This window comes from Planococcus citri, chromosome 1 (genome assembly GCF_950023065.1).
Source record: "Planococcus citri chromosome 1, ihPlaCitr1.1, whole genome shotgun sequence".
Classification (NCBI taxonomy): Eukaryota; Metazoa; Arthropoda; class Insecta; order Hemiptera; family Pseudococcidae; genus Planococcus; species Planococcus citri.
The window spans coordinates 88,611,229-88,632,772 of NC_088677.1; the positions used below are offsets into that span (position 1 = coordinate 88,611,229).

General features: G+C 35.6%; 3 protein-coding genes across 4 annotated transcripts in view; all 3 read left to right on the forward strand.

Annotated features, from left to right (window-relative positions):
- Window positions 1-21,544, forward strand: part of LOC135840100 (uncharacterized) — a 55,722-nt gene that overhangs the window by 23,961 nt on the left and 10,217 nt on the right. The window lies entirely within an intron of this gene.
- LOC135840023 (uncharacterized) lies at window positions 1,341-4,597 on the forward strand. Its single transcript, XM_065356340.1, has 7 exons — window positions 1,341-1,465; window positions 2,746-2,903; window positions 3,014-3,081; window positions 3,533-3,571; window positions 3,656-3,782; window positions 3,973-4,024; window positions 4,170-4,597. The coding sequence occupies exons 1-7, from the start codon at window positions 1,356-1,358 to the stop codon at window positions 4,339-4,341; spliced, it is 726 nt and encodes a 241-aa protein (XP_065212412.1). The 5' UTR covers window positions 1,341-1,355; the 3' UTR covers window positions 4,342-4,597.
- LOC135840034 (uncharacterized) lies at window positions 8,959-18,726 on the forward strand. 2 transcript variants are annotated; one of them, XM_065356349.1, is made up of 7 exons: window positions 8,959-9,157; window positions 12,529-12,686; window positions 16,177-16,244; window positions 17,035-17,073; window positions 17,158-17,305; window positions 17,423-17,474; window positions 17,618-18,726. In XM_065356349.1, exons 2-7 carry the CDS (start codon window positions 12,539-12,541, stop codon window positions 17,841-17,843), a joined length of 681 nt encoding a protein of 226 aa, XP_065212421.1. In that variant the 5' UTR covers window positions 8,959-9,157; window positions 12,529-12,538; the 3' UTR covers window positions 17,844-18,726. The 2 variants fall into 2 exon arrangements, with proteins under 2 accessions (XP_065212421.1, XP_065212430.1); XM_065356358.1 differs by having other exon boundaries at window positions 17,158-17,284.

The window sequence follows — 21,544 nt, forward strand, 5'->3', positions numbered from 1 at the left end:
AAAAAAAAATGTTGTTTGTCAAACCACGTTTTTACGTTTTTTGATGAGTACCTACTTAAAGACCTACTATAACCATACCCAAAACGTTTAAAACCTGGGGGAAAAAAACATGGACATGTAACCTTTGTATTGGAAACTGACGATTTGTCACCAAATACATACATAGTTACCTACATCCCACAAAGGTTAGCAGTGTGATTGTTTTTCTGCAGAAATATCGAAATAGGTTTATCTATCACTTTGAAAAGCTTTACACAGTCAAATTGCAGCATTCTCTGGTATTTCATAATGTTCAAGCATTCATGAAGAAGTCACTATCTCTCCTTGATCATAAATAATATATATAGTTCTACATCGTGAAAATTGCATGAGCAGAAGTCGTTGCTTACAATCATGAGATTGTGTCTATGCTTATGACTACTGGATTCAGGGGATTTGAGTTTCAGTAAAAAGCTTTCAACTGCTGTTCAACCAGAACTCTGAACTTTTGAAAGTTTTGAGAAATTCCTGCTGAAGTCAATACTTTCTCGATCTTTGTCAACAAATAGTTACATCCTGGTCCTGCAGAGGTTAGTGTTATGATTGTTTTTCTGCAGAAATATCGAAATAGTAGGTTCATCTACCACTTTGAAAAGCTTTAAGTACACTGTCAAATTGCAGCTGTCTCTGGCATTTCGTAATGTTGAAGCATTCATGAAGACGTCACCATCCCTCCTCAATCACAGATATTGTAGTTCTACATAATGAAATATCACAATTGGAAACAATAACTTCTGCGTGTGCAATTTCTATGATGTAGAACTGCCTACACTATGATCAAGGAGGGATAGTGAGTAGTGACGTCTTCATGAATGCTTCAACGTTATGTAATGCCAGAGACAGCTGCAATTTGGCAGTGTAAAGCTTTTCAAAGTGGTAGATGAACCTATTTCGATATTTCTGCAGAAAAACAATTGCACTGCTAACCTTTGTGGGATGTAGGTAACTATTATGTCAGGAGGCATCATGCCTTGCGACATTATGTGTTGCTTATTGTATGATATCTCTATGTGTCTATGTGTGCAATTACTCATAAATGAGATACCCCTACTAGAGATGGGAGTGACTCGATCATCAAGAGATGGTAGATGCGAGCATCGAGCCACCGAGATTGAGTAGCTCTCATCACTACCCAAATTGCCTCTATAATGTAAGGTTAAGCTAGGGGACTTTGTGTATGTCCATTCGTTGTGGGTGTAATTAGAAGCATATCTCTAGTTACATTATTTTGTCGAGCCTGATCAACTCGCGGAAGCCCAGCTTCGATTCTGATATAACGTGTGCATTTTATGAAATAACCGAATAAGTCCTTAATTATGGATTATTCAGTATCTTTATTCTCGTTTATAATTGAAATAATACAACCCTCGGGCATATTCGTTATAGGTACTTCTAGCAAACGCGTCAGCTATAACAACCTGGTGTCGTAAGTAAAATAACCAATTTACTTACGTAAAATATGTACAGCATCATAATTTATTAGTAAGGTACAATTAATTAGATTTACCATTAATTGTGTGTATTATTAGGGTGTGTGTTTTAGTTATATCGAGACACACGGAGTATAGATATAGGTGTTGGTTTCATCTTAATTTATTTATTTACCCCCGAACGCCATAAATAAGTTAATTCAAGTATTAACCCCTACGTCATGCTCAAGTACCCATTTGATCCATACAGTCAAATGGGCCTAAAACTGTAAGTGTTAGAATTTTTAATAGTATCTCCGAACTGGCTATCCAAGGCATATAACTGTACTCAGGAAAGATTGAATTAAAGCCCCAATCTCTAAATAGGTCTATCTCTTTACATTGACATCTCTAGTCGAATTATTTTCCCTTAAGTGTTGATGATAATCCCTAAGACCTAAGCTATTAATTATTATCTAACCCTTTACAATTTGGTGACAAATATTGAGAAAGAATATCCACGGTGTGATAAACAGATTTGATGGGTGGATTGTAGATTTTCTGGACTTGTGTCCCACTAAGAGCATTTGTGTTCCTTTCAATTCTTGTTTCTGTCATTTCAAGCCTACTTGAGAATATTTCCATATTATGTACTCTGCATAATTATTCATGCTCTGTTTTTTCAGTTTTTTTCCAAAACAAGTTTATCAAATTTGTAAAAAAATGCTCATGGTCCACCCTGCACACACCTTTCTTGATTTCGTTTTGTGAAAGCTCAACCATCAATATGTTCATCCAAAAATGGAGCATGGGTCCTTGTATTTTATACCAAGTTTTATCAATGTTTGCCCCCCCCCCCCCCAAAAAGGGGTGAGGTGTGCTCTGGAATTATGTTTTCCCTCATTCATTACATCTAATGAAACTACGTATATCATTCAGTTCCAAGATTGACCCAATCGGGTTTTTTGCTACCTCGATTTTTGACAATAATCAAATAACTAAGTCTATCATTATCAAGGTGGCTTCAAGGGGCTGGGGGGGGGGGTGAACTGTGAGTAAAAGTGATACTTGTGATGATCTTATTCAGGAAATTGAAAGCATTTTTTCATAACATCTCAGGATTTGCCTGGGCCTTGAAAGGTTAACTGAATAAGTAGGTATACTTTTTTTTAAAAAAAACCTAAATCACCAAAAATTTGCAATTTTGAATTTTCAAAATTTCGCCAAAAATAAAAAAATTGTCTATCTACCTAGGACCTACTTAAATGTATTTTTAAAATTTTTTTCCCACACCTAGGATATTCAACATGAAATTCATCGTGTTTGCGGCGGTATTCGGTTCAGCCCTTGTATTTGCGGCAGCTTCTCCGGCTGCGGATACATTTGAACAGCAAGTACAAAAAAAGCAAGAAGCTGCTGCTAAGCAATGTAATGCTACTTATCCAGTTACGGAAGGTAATTAAGTACCTATTTAATTATGTTAGGTACGATACCTAAATGAATTTTGTAGCCATGATGCTAAGTGCCATTATTCTAATAACTTTCTTCAATGGTATCTATTCTAGATTCACTCAATAAATTACGAACTCACGTCGCCACTGGAGAAACCGTCACAACTACACTGCACTATAAAGTAAGTTGTAAGCATACCTATACTTATTACTTATGCATCCTCATTTTCACACAAAAACTAATGTAAGAACTTGGGGGGGGGGAAGCAGGGAAAAATAACCGGGTCCTATGGATGAAAGTAGGTACCTATTTGAGATTCTGCGTCGTATATGTGTGGTATTGCCGTAAAAATCCGAGACCATTTTTACGGATCTACTGAGCATTTAAAAATTTGCAAATCGTTTATTTTTGGATAAATCAGTGTTTTGAAAATTTTGTCTTCGCAAATATTTCGCAATAATTCAGCAAAAATATTGGAAAATATCACTCCGAAAAATATTGTAGAACGCAGTTATGCCAATTTTCGATATTTGCGAGTCTATGCCTACTTTGTTCAAATAGTTACCGACCTAGGTACTTAATTGACAAAATTAAAAGGAAATCATACTAAACTCGTATTTATTTTATTTCAGTGGTGTAATCTGCTGTGCATCCTTGAACAAATTGGATTCGTGAGTATAAAATTCTGATGTTGTTTTTTTTTCTTTGATTAAATTCAATCATCTAAAGGTTTTTTCTCAATTTTCCATACCTAGTACGATGCTCAAGGTAGAGTGCAAGTTGGAAAGATTTACAATTACACGTTGAAAGCGTTTCCTGAAATTGAACCAAACAAGCACTCGTTTTTGATTTACTTATTCCAAATCGCTCGATCGACCCACCGTAAGAATTATTTTATGATTGATACCTATATAAAATTTTTATGTTAATAAACATCGCGTGAATAATTTAAAAAAATTAATTTTTCAACATACCTGTGTATTTTGATGTGCCCTATTATTCGAATATGGTCATTGTCAAAAGAATTAGGTTGAAATTTATAATGCAAGTATTGACTAATTCTGTTTTGTAGATGTGGAAGATAAATGCCAGAAGGCTTATATAGTATACTATCGATTTGTCGAGTGAGTATGAAAATGAAATTTCTTCCATTATCACACCTAATTAACATAATAACTTAATTAGGAATAACAGCAATCCGTTTAGTTATATTTCTTAATAGGTACTACACACGTTACTGTTTACTTTTATTATTTTTATACTCCTCAGAGCCGTTTTGATACATACCTTGGCTGTTGATTTGGAAACTTTTGACGCCGCTACCAAGGAAAAAATTGCCCAAAGTGTGCTGACTGGAGACGTATTACCGAGTGAATTACAAGGTACCATCGCAAAATGGTTGAAAACTAACGATTCAGTCATCAAACAAGTAGCTGAATAACAAAATACTGGTGTCGTCTCTGCCCCTGCTCCTGCTCCTGTTCTCTCACCAGCTAACTCGATAATGTCTTTAAAATTCATATACATATGTACCTAAACCTATTATATGTATACCTATAATACTCATCGATAAGAAAAATATGTTCATATCATATCATAGATAATTATCGCAAAATATGCCTTATTTTATACATTGCATTTTTTTAAAAAAAATTAAGTAAGTACGAGTAATAAAATCCGGTCATTTTTTTAGAAAATCGTTTTTTATTTCAAATTTTGCAATCCTCGTTTAATTTAGGTTTCCAAGTTATGGAATTGTTGGAATTTTTAGGAAATTGAAAACCAATGGAGAGGGTTCGAGGGGTCGAATCAGAAAATTGAGTTGACATTCGTATTCAGCACTCTCGAAAATCGAGGAAACGATAAGCCACACGATATTCAACGCAGGTATTTTTTAATCATTTTGACCTGCAGGATTTTGGAACTCCGTACCTCCCATGGTTTTGAGAATCCAATCACGAAATGTCCACAGCTACTAAAATCGTAAGAATGTACACTTTCCAGATTTTTTCAGACTCTTAAATTATTGCTCCTAAATTTTTGGCAAACTTTTGAAAACTGAGCTTTCACAAAAAGCACAACTTCCAGGTCTTTAAATTTTTAGCAAATATTCTCGAAACGAATGGAAGCAAGTCTATAGTGTATGTTTTTCATCATAAGTCGGGGATTGTGATCGAAAACGAATGAATACTGTTTTAAAAAGAAAGTTTTTACATTTTTTGGACACAGTTTGAAAATTTCTTCGATGATTTTTTTACGACAGAATGAGGCGTAAAAAATGGATAAAGATGTCCATAAATTGGCCAACGAATTTTTCATTTGAAAAATGTGAAATTTTTAAAAATATGGGTCAAGGAGAAGAGAGTGAGCGACATTTTTTCTGCTCCGACGCATCGATATTTTTTCTTTGTCACCAAAGATTCGCTTGAAAATTCGAGTCAACAAGTCAAGGGCGAATTAATGCATCATGACTGAGATTGGTAGGTACACTCTTTGATTATTATACTCGTATTTACTGGATAATATATGAATACGTACTTGCTTGTACTTGTAATATCACGAGTGTTAAATGTAGGTATATAAAAATTTCGCAATTATTTCTCTTTCCTGTATTTGAAAAGTTGGCAAGCATCTTTAGAATACTAAGAAGTCGTTAATCGTGTCGTCGTACTTTATTATTTTTTCAAATTTTTTTGACCTTTGAAATTACGTAGAAATTTTAATCGTTGATGAAAAGTTCAAATAATTATTACGGTATACTTACAACTTTCCTAGTGAAGGTGGATCAGCTTGAAAATCACAAAAAACAATACCTAATTCAAGATTTTATTGCTAAAATTGCGAAGAGTGACTCCTTAAATACCTACAGCGTGCGAGTGTAAGAGTTACCACCTCCTACTCCTATTGTAAATTTTTCTGGGGTTTGATTTGGCATAATAATTGATGCTAAATATTTTAGAAGAATAGATTTTCAGAACACGAATAAGTACCCAAAAATGAGGGTTTTGAAAATTTTCAACTGCTTAGTAGAACCGTAAAAGTATTTTCTTTGAAGACTCATAGCTTCCCCTCAGGGGCACCTCCGGAGCTGAAAATTTTTCTGTTCAATTTACAAGTCGAAATGAAAGTCTTCACTGAACTTAGCCAAATAGTCCGGCATATGACTATAGAAGTAATTGAACCACCCCCCCCCCCGCCGATCCTCCGGGACAACTTTTTTCTTAAAGGGGACATCCTAAGGAACATTTTAGAGCAAACTTGCCCAAAAAAAAGTTGGCCTTACTTACAAAATGGCGGCCATTTTGATTGACAGGTCAGCCGAAATCGCAGATTTTGCGTTCCAACATAGGACTTGCACGAAATTTTCCAAACCTTCAAGAGTAGATCGAAAGATCATGCAAAAATTTATCACCTGTCAAAATTTCAAGTGCTAGAGTGCGTTTTTCGGTTTTTGGTGAATTTTTTAAAATCCAATTTAGGCCAAAAATGAGGGAAAAATCAAAATTTTACCAAATCGACAAAGAAAGCTGAAATTTGAGATACACCCTATTTTCGACATGCCAAATCGATTGGAAACGGTTTCAACCCGTTTTGAGCAGTTCTGGAGCCTCCAGCAGATTTTTGAAACTCGAAATTCCCACAAAATTCCATCAAATGGAGATGGAAAGCTGAAATTTACTCTACACTCCAATTTTAACACCCTCTGAAGACGACTTCAGGTGGGTTCAAGTCATTTCAGAGCATCCAGCGACTTTTTTGAAAATTACTGGAGCCTCCAGTAGATTTTTGAACCTTGAAATTCCCGCAAAATTGATTTATCAAACGGAGTTGGCAAGCTGAAATTTACTTCGCAGACTACATGGTGGTCTTAAAGCGTCCAGCTATCTTTGGGAAATTTCAATTTTCCAAAAAAACGTCATACATCCTTTCAAAAAGTTGCTGGAGGCTCCAAAACGACTTCATGTTCACCAGCAGTCAACTTCGTAGCGTATTGAAATTAGTTTGCAGAATGAATTTTGACTCTCCATCTTAGTTTGATAAAATTTTGGGGAAATTTAAAGTTTCAAAAATCTGCTGGAGGCTTCAGGAATTTTCAAAAAGTCGCTGGAGGCTCCAAAACGACTAGAAATTCACCTGCAGTACTTCGTAGCGTATTGAAATCAGTTTTTAGAATAAATTTCAGCTTTACAACTCCAATTTAATGGAATTTTGTGGGAATTTCGAGTTTCAAAAATCTGCTGGAGGCTCCAGTAATTTTCAAAAAAGTCTCTGGAGGCTCTAAAATGACTTGAACCCACCTGAAGTAGTCTTGGAGTGTAGAGTAATTTTCAGCTTTCCAGGGGACATCCTAAGGAACATTTTAAAGCAAACTTGCCCAAATAGGACTTGCACGAAATTTTTCAAACCTTACAAAGGTAGATCGAAAGATCATGCAAAAATTTGTCACTGGTCAAAATTTCAAGTGGTAAAGTGCGTTTTTCGAATTTTGGTGAATTTTTGAAAATCCAATTTAGGCCAAAAATGAGGCAAAAAATCAAAATTTTACCAAATCGACCAAGAAAGCTAAAAATTGGGATACACCCTATTTTCGACATGCCAAATCGATTGGAAACGGTTTCAACCCATTTTGAGTAGTTCTGGAGACTCCAGCAGATTTTTGAAACTCGAAATTCCCAGAAAATTCCATCAAATTGGAGTTGTAAAGCTGAAATTTATTCTAAAAACTAATTTCAATACGCTACGAAGTACTGCTGGTAAGTTTCAACTCGTTTTGGAGGCTCCAGCAACTTTTTGAAAATTCCTGAAGCCTCCAGCAGATTTTTTAAACTTGAAATTTCCCCAAGTTTCATCAAACTGAGATGGAGAGTCAAAATTCATTCTGCAAACTAATTTCAATACGCTATGAAGTTGACTGCTGGTGGATTTCAAGTCGTTTCGGAGCATCCAGCGACTTTTTGAAAGGTTGTGTGGTGTTTTTTTGGAAAATTAAAATTTCCTAAAAGTAGCTGGAATCTTCAAAACCATTTGAAACCGCTGTGTAGTCGGCGAAGTAAATTTCAGCTTGCCAACTCCATTTGATAAATTAATGTTGCGGGAATTTCAAGTTTCAAAAATCTACCGGAGGCTCCAGTAACTTTCAAAGAAGTCGCCGGAGGCTTTAAAATGACTGGAACCCAGCTGAAGTCGTCTTCAGAGGGTATTAAAATTGGAGTGTAGAGTAAATTTCAGCTTTCCATCTCCATTTGACGAAATTTTGTGAAAATTTCAAATTTCAAGAATCTGCTGGAGGCTTCAGGAATTTTCAAAAAGTCGCTGGAGGCTCCAAAACGACTTAAAATTCACCTGCAGTACTTCGTAGCGTATTGAAATTAGTTTTTAGAATAAATTTCAGCTTTACAACTCCAATTTGATGGAATTTTGTGGGAATTTCGAGATTCAAAAATCTGCTGGAGGCTCCAGAGCTGCTCAAAACGGGTTGAAACCGTTTCCAATCGATTTGGCATGCCGAAAATAGGATATATCCTAAATTTCAGCTTTATTGGTCAATTTGGTAAAATTTTGATTTTTTCCCTCATTTTTGGCCTAAATTGGATTTTCAAAAATTCACCAAAAATCGAAAAACGCACTTTAGCACTTGAAATTTTGACAGGTGATACATTTTTGCATGATCTTTCGATCTACCTTTGTAAGGTTTGAAAAGTTCAAATCGGAGGCGGACACCTCAAGAGGTTCCCTTGTAAATATTTTGTTGTTCTTCAAATTTATTTATCACCTAAGTTTTGGGAATTGTGCAAACTTTAACCCGAAATATCTTGAAAAATGTAAATTTTTTGGAACCTTCAAAAGACCAATTTTTTTAGACGAAGAACAAAATACTAAGTCGAGTACACTCGTAATAAGTATCAGTTATAGTGTGTTATTGGTAAACTGAATCCATGTGCAATTGTGCATACCTACCTACTTGGTGAACTGCCAAAGTAATTTCTCGTTTAATTCACATTAATGCAATTATTTTGATATTTTTAGAAATTCGGATCGGAATATAAACAAGATAACGCCAGCGGAGAAAAACACTTATTTCAAGCGAGAAAATCATGTAAATCGATAAAATTTCGAGTTTTAAATACGTGCCTAAAAGTATCAACAATATTACTCTGTATTAGTTGTTGAAAAGGTTCATTTCGTTGCACAAGTTTATCAGAGGAGGTACTATACTTTTGTTTGTAGTGTTTCAAGAAGTCTGCCCTAAAAACCAGGTAAGAATGTGAAGATGAATAATTGATATAGAAAAATACGAGTAGGTAAGTATTCATTTTTATGGGCAACGACAACTTTTTCTTTCTTTTTTCAATTAAGCGTAGATTATGATTTTGAAAATATTCAAAAAGAAAAACAAATTCAACTGTAGGTATCTTGAGAATATTCTCTTTGATTTCAAATGGGAAATTTTGAATCTTAGGTACATTTTTTGTACTTAATCAATGATAAAGTTGAAGATTGACTTAACATACTTATTCTATTTACGAATTTTAATGTGGTGGTTTTCAGCCATTCTCAAGACTTTCAGCTGCCCGAATTAAAATTTTTTTGACGAGTTTTTGGAAATTCATAATTACTTACCCGTTTTCGGCGATTTATGCTTCTTAAAAAAATATAGTCAAATTTATCCGTTGTAAAAATGTGATGAATAATTGGTCCTGAAACTACATAACATCAACTTACTCGAACCGAATTTCATCATTTCTGGACATTCTGAAGTCTCCAGGGCGATTTTAGAATTCTTCAAAGTTTAAAAATTTCCCTAGAAGGCATGTAGAAATTAATTTGGGAAGCTTAAAATCGAGTTAAGGTTTAGCTGTTCTCGATCTGAGTACATATTCGAAATATCCCTAAAAAAATTGCCACCCAACTGAAAAAAAACCACTTCAAATGTCCGCCTGGAAATTGACTTAGATATAGATAAACCCTTCAAACAGGTCGAGGATGAATCTCAACTAGATTTTTATCGTTTTCTACGCCATCTGGAGAAATCAAAAATCGCGCTGGAGACTCCAGAATGGCCAGAAATGGTTAAAATTCGGTTCTAGGGATGTGATATTACTTCCAGGGTAATTTCCATTTCATTTTCACTGAATAAGTATCGGCAGGTATATTTTTTTTAAAAGTCTAAATCATCGGAAATTGTCAATAATTTCGTCAAAAAACAAAAAAATCAATCGGGACAACTGAAATTCTGGTTATGGGGTTTTAGACCATGCTCTTTTCAAAAGTCTTGGTCTCGTTCAAATCATAGATAAACACTTCGATATACTCGTAGGTTTCCTCGTGAATGAGGTGGTTAAAGGGAAATCAGGCTTGAAATGCATCACTTCGGGGACATTTTTCAATACGTACTTATACTTATGGTGATGACAGGATCTCCGATAGTGGCTTCTTAAATCCATCCTATACCTTCCTAAGGTTTTAGTTCTTGAGAGAGAAAGTAATGATAAGCTTTTTTAGCTTTTATATGTTGATCTTGTTTTTCCTCAATGTATCGTTTGAGTAATTTTAGTTTTTGATCTCTAGTTAATTGTTGAGTATTCTTTAAATTAATCGAAAATATAATAAAATCAACTGTTTCTAAAGGTAGGTTATGAACCCAGCCAAATGTGGTGAGTTGAGCAGTTTCTGAACCTTTCTCTGTGCTTTCAGTTTCACTTTCAGAGAGCAATTCGAATTTATTAGGGGATTTGGGAAGTTGACTCATTAAAATAAAAATATGCCTACAATTATATCTAAAGCCACTTTTAAAATAATGTTAAAAGCATTGAAGTAGACTGGCATAAAATTGATATTACCATTAGCAATTTTAAAGATGACTTTTGGGTGGATTGGACAATTTAAAGATGTCTTGAAGATGGATTCTTTAATTCGGGCGCCATTTTGTGATGACAGGATCTCCGATTAATTTAAAAAATTAAAAGTTTGAAAAAGTTCACTTTAAAAGTTTATTGTTAGAAATGAATTCACAACTGTATAAAAAGATATTCGCGAACAAGCAGGTACAACTTGAAATCACATACTTTGATAAAAGATAACACTAGGTATGTACTAGTAAAATACTTAAGACAGCAAAGTAAGAAGCTGAAGTTGAACTCGGAGAGAACTCCAAGTGAACTGATTATTTAGCATACAGAGAGCTGAGTATTTATTGGGAAAAGGTTGCATTGTGAAATATGGAATTTTACATTTGGAAGCCACTGCACTTTTTATGAAGTGGATTCTAAAGGAGAACTTTATTGTTTGCTTGTTTTTTGGTATAGGAAGGTATAGGACGGATTTAAGAAGCCACTAACGTTTTTATAGAAATCAATGGATGCACATTTTTAACAAGCAGCTCAATAAAACTTTGCGAGCCGCTTGTTTTTCTAAGTAGGAAGAAAACATTGGAAAAAAGTGGCGACACAGTAAACTCAGTTTATGATGGAAAGGTGAGGAAAAGGTATGGGATGGTTTTATAAGAGGCCGCTCTTTCTTATACATAGTTTGAAAGTACTATGGAGCTTCAAAAAGTAACGTCCGTTTCGGGGCTAGCACCAAAACTACCGAACCAATCAACTTGTGCTTCTAGTATGTTGTAGGCCAACTATTTCTCTTTCGTTTGCCGGGTCGCTGGTCATTCTAGCTTATTTGGTTGCTTCATAACATCAGTTCAAAGTAAATGCTTTTTATGAGGCTTGTGCCCAAGAAATGATGTGCAGAATTTCTCACTTTTTCAATGCAAAAAACACAACTGCGAAAAAAATTGTTGATAAAATTGTCCTCTGATATGGTCTGGATGCAATGGATACCAGAAATTAGTGTTACTTGGTCAATATGCTCAGTGAAGGCCAAACAAGCCTCTTTGATGATGATTGCACCGGACACCATGCAACAAGCGCCACTTTCCATAACGCTGTCCTGCGCGAATTTCATCGAGAATTCAACCATAGGATGCACATTTCTGATATCCATTGCATTCAGACAATACCTCGAGGACAATTTCATCATGGATTTCTTTCACAGTTGTGTTTTTTGCCATAAAAAACGAGCAATGCAGGGAAAAATTTCCCAGATTCGAATCTCAGAAGAAGCACTCACTTTGAACTGATGTTATGAAGCAACCAGTGAAGCTATAAAAATGAACGACCCGGCAAATGAAAGAGGAAGGGTTACTCTACATTCCACCAAAAGCACAACTTGATTGGTTGAACTTTCCTATTGTGGTGGTGCTTTTTGTATTGGTATTAAAAAACGAGTAATTCCAAAAATCATTTCTTGGGCACAAGCCTCAAAAAAAGCATTTACTTTGAACTGATGTTATGAAGCAACCAAATAAGCTAGAATAACCAGCGACCCGGCAAACGAGAGAGAAATAGTTGGCCTACAACATACTAGAAGCACACGTTGATTGGTTCGGTAGTTTTGGCGCTAGCCCCGAAACGGACGTTACTTTTTGAAGCATCATAGTATTTAAAAGAAGTGATAAAACTGAAACGAAGTAATACATATTTTACAGATGGGGAAAATTATAAAGAAGTGAATACGGACGATTTTTTCGTCATTACATTATCTATACTTTAAAAAAGTATTTTTTTAAAAATAGGATATTCGTCATGAAATTCATCGTGTTCGCGGCGGTATTTGGTTCAGCCCTTGTATTTGCGGCAGCTTCTCCGGCAGCGGATACATTTGAACAGCAAGTACAAAAAAAACAAGAAGCTGCTGCCAAGCATTGTAATGCTACTTATCCAGTTACCGAAGGTAATTTTTTAATTAGGTTGGGTACCTACTATTTTAACTTAGAAGGAAAGTTTTCATGAAATTGAAAAGCCGAAGCATAAATCAGAGTTTACATTTTGTAATATGAGCATTCTGAATAAGTATTTAGAAACGAGTATACGGTTATATATGTGAGGGCGCATACGGAAAGGGTCCATTCGACCAAAAAAAAAAAAAAAGTTCTCTGAAATTGCTGTAGGAACTCTGTAAAATAGTCTAAAATCCCCAATACCAAATTTTCAGCTGCCCAAGTTCATTTTTCGATTTTTGGCGAATTTTTGAAAATTCAAAATTGACTGTTTTATGGCGATTTTTGCTTTTTTTTAAAAACTACGTACTTGATCAATAAAAATGGTGAAAATAAGTCCCAAAATCATTATTAATTACCCAAATCCAAATTTTACCATTTCCAGCCATTCTGGAACCTCCAGCGCGATTTTTCAATTTCTCCAGAATTTTGATTTTGCTCCAGAAGGCGTGAATATGCAGTTGGGCAGCTAAAAATCGAGTTGTACATATATTACACTCGACCTGTTTAACAAGTTTAACCACATTTGAGTCGATTTTGAGAGTGACACCTAAAAAGTGGCTTTTTGACCAGCTTTTTTCAAAATCAAAAAATCAAAAAAATCAAAAGTTTCCCGTTTGTGTGGAAATTTTCGAAATTCACACGAATCGCTGTATTTTGTCTAAAACTAACCCCCCAAATTCAACTTTCACCATTTCCAGGCGTTCTGGAGCCTCCAGCGCGATTTTTCAATTTCTCCAGAATTTGAATTTGCTCAAGAAGGCGTGAATATGCAGTTGGGCAGCAAAAAATCGAGTTGTGTACGTATTATACACGACCTGTTTAACAAGTTTATCCACATTTGAGCCGATTTTAGGAGTGACACCTCAAAAGTGGGTTTTTGACCAGCTTTTTTCAAAATTAAAAAATCCAAAAAATAAAAAGATGACCGTTTGTGAGGAAATTTTTGAAATTTGCGCAAATTGCTGTATTTCTTTAAGAACTAACGCCCGGAGCGCCAATTCTACCATTTCCAGCCGTTTTGGAGCGAGAGTGACACCTCAAAAAACCAATCTTCAGGTGCCACTCTCAAAATCGGCTCAAATGTGGATAAACTAGTTAAACAGGTCGAGTATAATACACAACTCGATTTTTAGCTGCCCAACTGCATATTCACGCCTTCTGGAGCAAATTCAAAATTCTGGAGAAATTGAAAAATTGCGCTGGAGGCTCCAGAATGGCTGGAAAAGGTAGTAGTATAGGCGAATAAGCATTAAAAAAAACATTTTTACCTAGCCATGTTTTTCTTGCGGGAAATTGTCGAGGGTGATCCCCTGAAAAATTCCTAAGAGTTATCATCCTGTACCCCTCTTGGTAATTTTTTATGGGGGGCTGAATAACCCCCCGCCCAAATAGGGTTCTTGCAGTTTTCTTCTCAGGGGTTGATTTTACATCAAAAACAGTTCAGTACTTTTTTGTTCTACGTCAAATTTCCGATCTAGTGATATATCAACTGTCCTTCTACCCCCAAGAAGTGGGATGGGGCTAGAACCAATCAAATGAGAGGGGTTTTCAAAAAAACACAAAAAGGCTATCGGCGCGTAGGAGGGGTGAAATAGTCCCCGAGAGCGTTCGGGTTGACACTAGCATGAAAGGTGGGTACCATCGAGAAACTACCGCGTGAAAAATTTCAGGTCCACACCACCTCCCCTTTTTGGGGAATCCTCCCTTTTTTGAAATTTCAATAACACTTTTCTCAGCCCCATTTTAACCGATTTTGAAAAGTTTTCAGGATGTTATATATATCTTTGGTGGGCATCCCCACAAAAACTTTCAACCCACTCCTCTCATATTTACCCCTCCAAATGGTTTTTTTCATTTTTTATGCCTATTTTAAGAATCAAGATTGCGAGGTATAATTTTGGAAACACGTTTTTCGGATGTATTTTTGGCTCCTAAACATCATATACGATATTAGAAATTTTTGCTTCGGTGCGCCGTGGTGAAAAATTGGAAGAATGTATCTTAGCGGGGTGGGGGGGGGTGAAATGGGAATTTTGAGAAAAATAACTATTAATGAGTAGGGTATCGTTTTAATAATGATTCGATACCGCTGAGCACGAATATGACCTCAGATTTGCAGCTACAGTCACCTAACCCTCTCCAGAGCCCCTCAGCCCCCTTCAATTTTCACTATTTTTGAAATAAAATTATTTTGATGAGTACATTGGTGTCGTTTTCATATGATTCGATACCGCTGAGCACGAATACGACCTCAGATTGTCTGCTACACTCTTCAAGCCCTCTCCAGAGTCCCTCTTGAAGATATGTGTAAACCTGAGAAAATGCCAAAGAAATGAGTTTCATGGGAAAATAAGGATGTGTGATTTTCGGCATAGACGTAATATTTTAACGAATAAAAATGAGGGTGTTATGTGGGGGGGGGGATCATGATGAAGGGTACCTATTAAAAAGAGGGGAGGGCTGATCTCGATTTTAACGATGCCATAATTCATTCTACATATTACAGAGAAGGTTACTAGCTATTCACTGTATTTTTTTTCTGAAAAGCCAATTTTCAGAGGCCTCAACCCCCTTCCCATGGTCGCCGGAGGAAAAGTTGGTGGACAAAATTTGTAGGAAATTTGATGTAGAACAAAATTACCGATCTATTTCAAATGTGAAATCAATCCTCGAGGAGGAATAATAAACACTGAGGGGGCTGAGGGCTCTGGAGAAAACTATAAGTGATAGTAGCGGGAGGTCATATTCGTGCTCAGCGGGGATTATTTCACCCCTCCTACGCGCCGATAGCTTTTTTGTGTTTTTTTAGAAAACCCCTCTCATTTGAATGGTTCTAGCCCCACCCCCCTTGGGGGTAGGAGGACAGTTGATATACATATAACTAGATCGGAAATTTGACGTAGAACAAAAAAGTACTGAACTGTTTTTGACGTAAAATCAACCCCTGAGGAGAAAACTGCAAAAAACCTATTGTGGGGGGGTTCAGTCCCCCATAAAAAAATTAGCAAGAGGGGTAAAGGATGGTAACTCTTAGGAATTATTCAGGGGGTCACCCTCGACAATTTCCCGTAAAAAAATCTTGGCTAGGTAAAAATGTTTTTTTATTGCAATTTTTAATTCTCCTATATTATTCCGAAATGGTGACATTTGGATTTGGGTAATTAATATTTGTTTTGGGACTGATTTTGACCATTTTTATTGATCAAGTTCGTACTTTTAAAAAAAAGCATTACTCACCATAAAACAGTCAATTTTGAATGTTCAAAAATTCACCAAATATCGAGATATGATGTTGGGCAGCTGAAAATTTGGTTTTGGGAGTTTTAGACTATGCTCTTTCCAAAAATCGCGGTCCCATTCAAATCGGAGTGTGACTCTTCAAGAGGTTCCCTCGTAAGTATCATTATTCTAATAACCTTTTTCAATGGTATCTATTCGTAGATTCACTTAATAAATTACGAACTCACGTCATCAATGGAGAAACCGTCACAACTATATGGCACTATAAAGTAAGTTGTAAGCATAAATACACTTATAACTTATGCATCCTCATTTTCACCCAAAATCTCAGAACTTGAAAAAAAAACAGATCCGTCGAGATTAGAGATACGAAACTCCACTACACATGCACATTAGGGTGAATCGCCCTCCAAAAAAGTCGGCATATTCTGACCTAATTCACCGCAGAGACTTTCATTTTGAGTTGAAAATCATTCAGGAAAATATTTAGTTCCGGAGGTACCCTTGGAGGGAAAAAATGAGCCCTCAAACAGAGGACATTTTCGAAAAAACCGTATTTTTTCGATCCTATCTTCTTGTCGCTATAGCCAACCTATTTTGGGAAAATGACCCGGTCCTAGGCGAAAGTACTTGAGATTCTGCATCAATCTGTATCTATGCTATTTCCGTCAAAATACAAGACCACTTTTAAGGTTCTGCTGGGCGTTTAAAAATTTGCAAATCGTTTATTTTTGGATCAATTCGCGTACTGAAAATTTTTTCTTCGCAAATATTTCGCATTAATTGAGCAAAAATATTGGAAAATATCACTCGGATAAATATTTTAGAACGCGATTATGGTAATTTCCTGTGAACTCCAAGAAATCAAGAAAAGTAGGTAGGTACTTATAAGTAAGTCAAAAACTGACAATTTTTTCGATTTTTTCATGCAATTCATTCGGAAAATCGATAATTCTTGCGAGTCTATGCCTATTTTTTTTTCAAATACCGACATAGGTAATTTACAAAATTAGTATAAAATTATATGCATGTACTAAAATCGTATTAATTTTATTTCAGTGGTGTAATCTGCTGTGCATCCTTGAACAAATTGGATTCGTAAGTATAAAATCCAGATGTTTTTTTTTCTCTTTCATCAAATTCAATCGTCTAAAGTCTTTTTTCTCAATTTTCCATACCTAGTACGATGCTCAAGGTAGAATGCAAGTTGGAAAGATTTACAACTACACATTGAAATCGGTTCCTGAAATTGAACCCAACAAGCACTCGTTTTTGATTTTCTTATACCATGCTGCTCGAAAGACCGACCGTAAGAATTATTTTATGATAGGTACTTAGATAAAATTCTAGTGTTAATAAACTCGCGTAAATAATTTAAAAAAATCAACTTTCGACATAATCTTTGGGTGTATTATTCGAATGCATTGCTATTCATTCTATTTTGTAGGTCTGGAAGATAAATGTCAGAAAGCTTACATAGCATACTACATGTTTGTCGAGTGAGTATGAAATGGAAATTAAATTTCTTCCCTTATCACACCCAACTATAATTATAGTGTACATGAGTCCATTTAGTTACCTATTTCTTAATTACGAGTACATCGATGTTTGTATTGTTTTTACCAATTTTTATACTCCTCAGAGCCATTTTGACACATACATTGGCTGTTGATTTGGAAACTTTCGACGCCGCTACCAAGGAAAAAATTGTAGAAAGTGTGCTGACTGGAGACGTATTACCGAACGAATTACAGGCTACCGTCGCAAAATGGTTCAAAAATAGCGATTCAGTTATCAAACAAGTAGCTGGAGAACAAAATACAGGTTCGGTTTCTGCCCCTGCACCTGCTCCTGCTTCAACCAGTTAACTCGAAGGTGTTTTTACAATATACCTACATTTATTATACCTTCACAATACTCATATCGATAAGAAAAACTGTTCATCATAATTATCGCAAAATATGCCTTATTTTATAGATTGAATTTTATTTAAAAAATTATAAAGTAATAAAAATCCGGTTACTTTTTTAAAAAAATCATTTTTTATTTCAAAAGCTATAGGTGGATAAGTATGGTGAACTCGCCCCCGAGAGCTTCAGGGTTGATATTTGCATGGAAGGTGGATACCCCTGAGCACCTTCCGTCAGCAAAGTTTCAGACCCCCAGACCGCTCTGTTTTTGAGACCCCCCCCCCTTTTCTGAAATTACAATAAAAGAAAAATTTTCTCAGCCCCATGTGAACTGATTCTTTTGATTTTTCAGTATGTTGTAAACATCCATAAGAGATATCCCCTCAAAAATTCTCACCCCCTCTCCCCATATTTTCCTCTCAAAATGGGGTTTTTTAGCTTTGTTTACCCGTTTTAGCGATGACCATGATTCGGCACAAAAATGGGAATAGCATTCTTAAGTGTGTTTTTGATGCCTAAAAAACATATATTTTTTTCAAAAAAAAATTTGAGGTGGGCCGTGGTCAAAAATTGAAAAAACTTACAGATGGGGGTAAAAATGGATTCCGGTGTAAATTATTGTTTTTGGTAAACGAGGTGTCGTTTCCATATGAAACGAACCCCCCGAACACGAATATGACGTCCAATTTATTATTACCCTCATCCACACCCCTGCAGTGCCTCTGCCCCCACCTCATTTTTACTATAATAAAAGTTGGGCTATTTTCATAATGTTGGTGTCATTTTCATATGACTCGTTAATCGAATTGTAATATGATGAAATAAATGAACTCATGTTATATTCTTTGTTTATTCATAACTGTCTTTTCTAGGCTTGGATTACAGAAGTACTGGCTAAATATTATGGAGTCCCCTCAATGCCTCGTACACGACACTTCGAACACCCCGAACACGAATATGAAGTGCAATTTTATGCTACACTCATCCACACCCCTCCAGTGCCTCTGCCTCAACTCAATTTTCAACATATTGAAAGTTGAGATATTTTCATAATGTTGTGTCAGCCGAAATCGTAGATTTTGTGTTCCAACATAGGACTAGTATAAAAATTTTTAAACCGTACAAAGGTAGATCAAAAGAGCAGACAAAAATTCATCACCCGTCAAAATTTCAAGTGGTAAAGTGCCTTTTACGATTTTTGGTGAATTTTCAAAAATCAAATTTTGGCCAAAATGTGAGAAAAAATCATAATTTTACCAAATTGACCTAGAAAGCTGAAATTTGGGATACACCCCACTTCAACCCGTTTTGAGCAGTTCTGGAGCCTCTAGCATATTTTTGAAACTCGAAATTCCCACAAAATTTCATCAAATGGAGTTGGAAAAACAAAATTAATTCTGCAAACTAATTTCAATACGCTATGAAGTCGACTGCAGGTGAATTTCAAGTCGTTTTGGAGCCTTCAGCGATTATTTGAAAATTACTGGAGCCTCCAGTAAATTTTTGAAACTTAGAATTTTCCCAAATCTTCATCAAATGCGGAGATGGAAAGCTGAAATTAACTATGAACTTGTAGAGACAGATTGTACTGCATTTTTGGTCGCGTAAGCGAGAGAAATTTGTTCTGCCTCTAGTCAACATTAGAAATAGTTCCGTAATACGACATCTAGCGGATTAATTCTCTCACAACTTCGTGTTGGAAGAGAAACGCTAGAGATACGAGTCATTTGGCGACTCCTGATGATATCGCACCTTGGGAGTAATAAGGTCACATCTCAAAAAAAAATTGATTTTGATGTTTTTGCATTTTTGGGGTTTGTATGACCCCCCTCAACCAAAAATTACACTTTGAGTTGGGTACATTATGTGGATCTTGTAAAAAACGCAAATGGCCTAACTCAAAATCTCAACAACATTGCAAGTTGTTTGGAGTTATAAGGGCACATCTCAAAAAACTCCACCTTTTTTGAGCAAATTTTGTACATACAAAGTGTTAACAAATAGTTTTGATTGTTTTGAATGAATGTCAGTTAGAAATAGTCACAAGGAGTGCATTTTTTATTTGTTTGTACCAAATGGAAATTTTTTAAAAAATTGATCACTTTTCAGAAAAATGAATTTGCACATATCATGAAATTTTAGTTTTTTGAGAAAAACTCAAAAACTAAGCACTCTAGAAAAAAACTAACTACATTATGTCGATTGGAAATTTAATTCTCTACAACATTGGTGTCATGAAATTTTTTTGGACGCTTCCTTTCGCCTCCACATCAACTTTAATGAAAGGTTATAACTCAAAATGTTTTCCAAACATTGAAATATTTCCTCTTTTAGATTTTATTTTTCAATGTGTTCTTATGCTAAATGAAGGTGGGATACCAGATCTTTAAAATGAGGTGCTATTTATTCCTCACAATTAATTATAAGTTGATAAAAATAATGAATCAAGTTTTCAAAAAAAAGAAAATCACTCTCCTATAAAATTTCACTTTTTGAGATGTGACCTTATTACTCCCGAGGTGCAATATAACATCGGTTATCAGTGTTCTGGAGATGATGTAGGCATGTACATACATCATGCATTTGTGTAAATCTAATAGTCAAATTAGTAGCACAAGTCCAGTCATATATCGAAATATGAACTGGTGAAGCTTACGATCAAGTGATCTATTTTGTAATATGATCTCGGTTCCAGTTATGCTGATAGAGTCGTGCAGATGCACTCGGGTCCAGGAGTTATTACATAAAACGACTGCCGATCCTTATTGGAAATCTCTTCTTAAAGAGTAACATATTATATGGACCTTCCCACATCCGTGTATCGTTCCCATTCCCCGTGGTGATGTGCTTTGCACTTTCTAAGGCATGAAATGCCATCTCTCCTTTCGTAATACTGTGCAGGCCAGTATAATAATTAGCTTGAGTAAGTTGTTACTTTGTACTTGATAAATAAACGATACAAATAACAACTGAAGATGTTTCTTATTTCGTAAGATGATTATTACATATTAAGATAAATGTCTGTGTTGTGATACGTAAATACACTCAGTGTCAGAAAAGTAGGTAACGAGGCGGTAAGTCGCCAGGATATCTACAAATCTCTCAGTAGATAGGTACTGCTAGGCCTTTAGTAGGTAGCTAGCACATGTGACGATCTTATACATGGAGATGTGCTTGTCAGAGTACATCGCAATGTGCGGAATCTATCTCCACAAACTATTTAAACACCCTCTGAAGACGACTCCAGGTAGGTTTAAGTTATTTTGGAGCCTCCAGCGACTTTTTGAAAATTGCTGGAGCCTCCAGTAAATTTTTGAAACTTAGAATTTTCCCAAATCTTCATCAAATGCGGAAATGGAAAGCTGAAGTTAACTATGCACTTCAATTCAAACACCCTCAGAAGACGACTTCAGAGAGGTGTAAGTCATTTTGGAGCGTCAAGCGACTGTTTGAAAAATGCTGGAGCCTCCAATAGATTTTTGAAACTTGAAATTCTCCCAAAATTGGTTAGCAAGCCGAAATTTACTCTGAAAACTAATTTCAATACAATATGAAGTCGACTGCATGGTGGTTTCAAGTGGCTTTGAAGCTTCCAGAAATTTCAATTCTCCTTTTCAAAAATTCATGGGTGGCTCCAAAGTTACATGAACCCGCCTGAA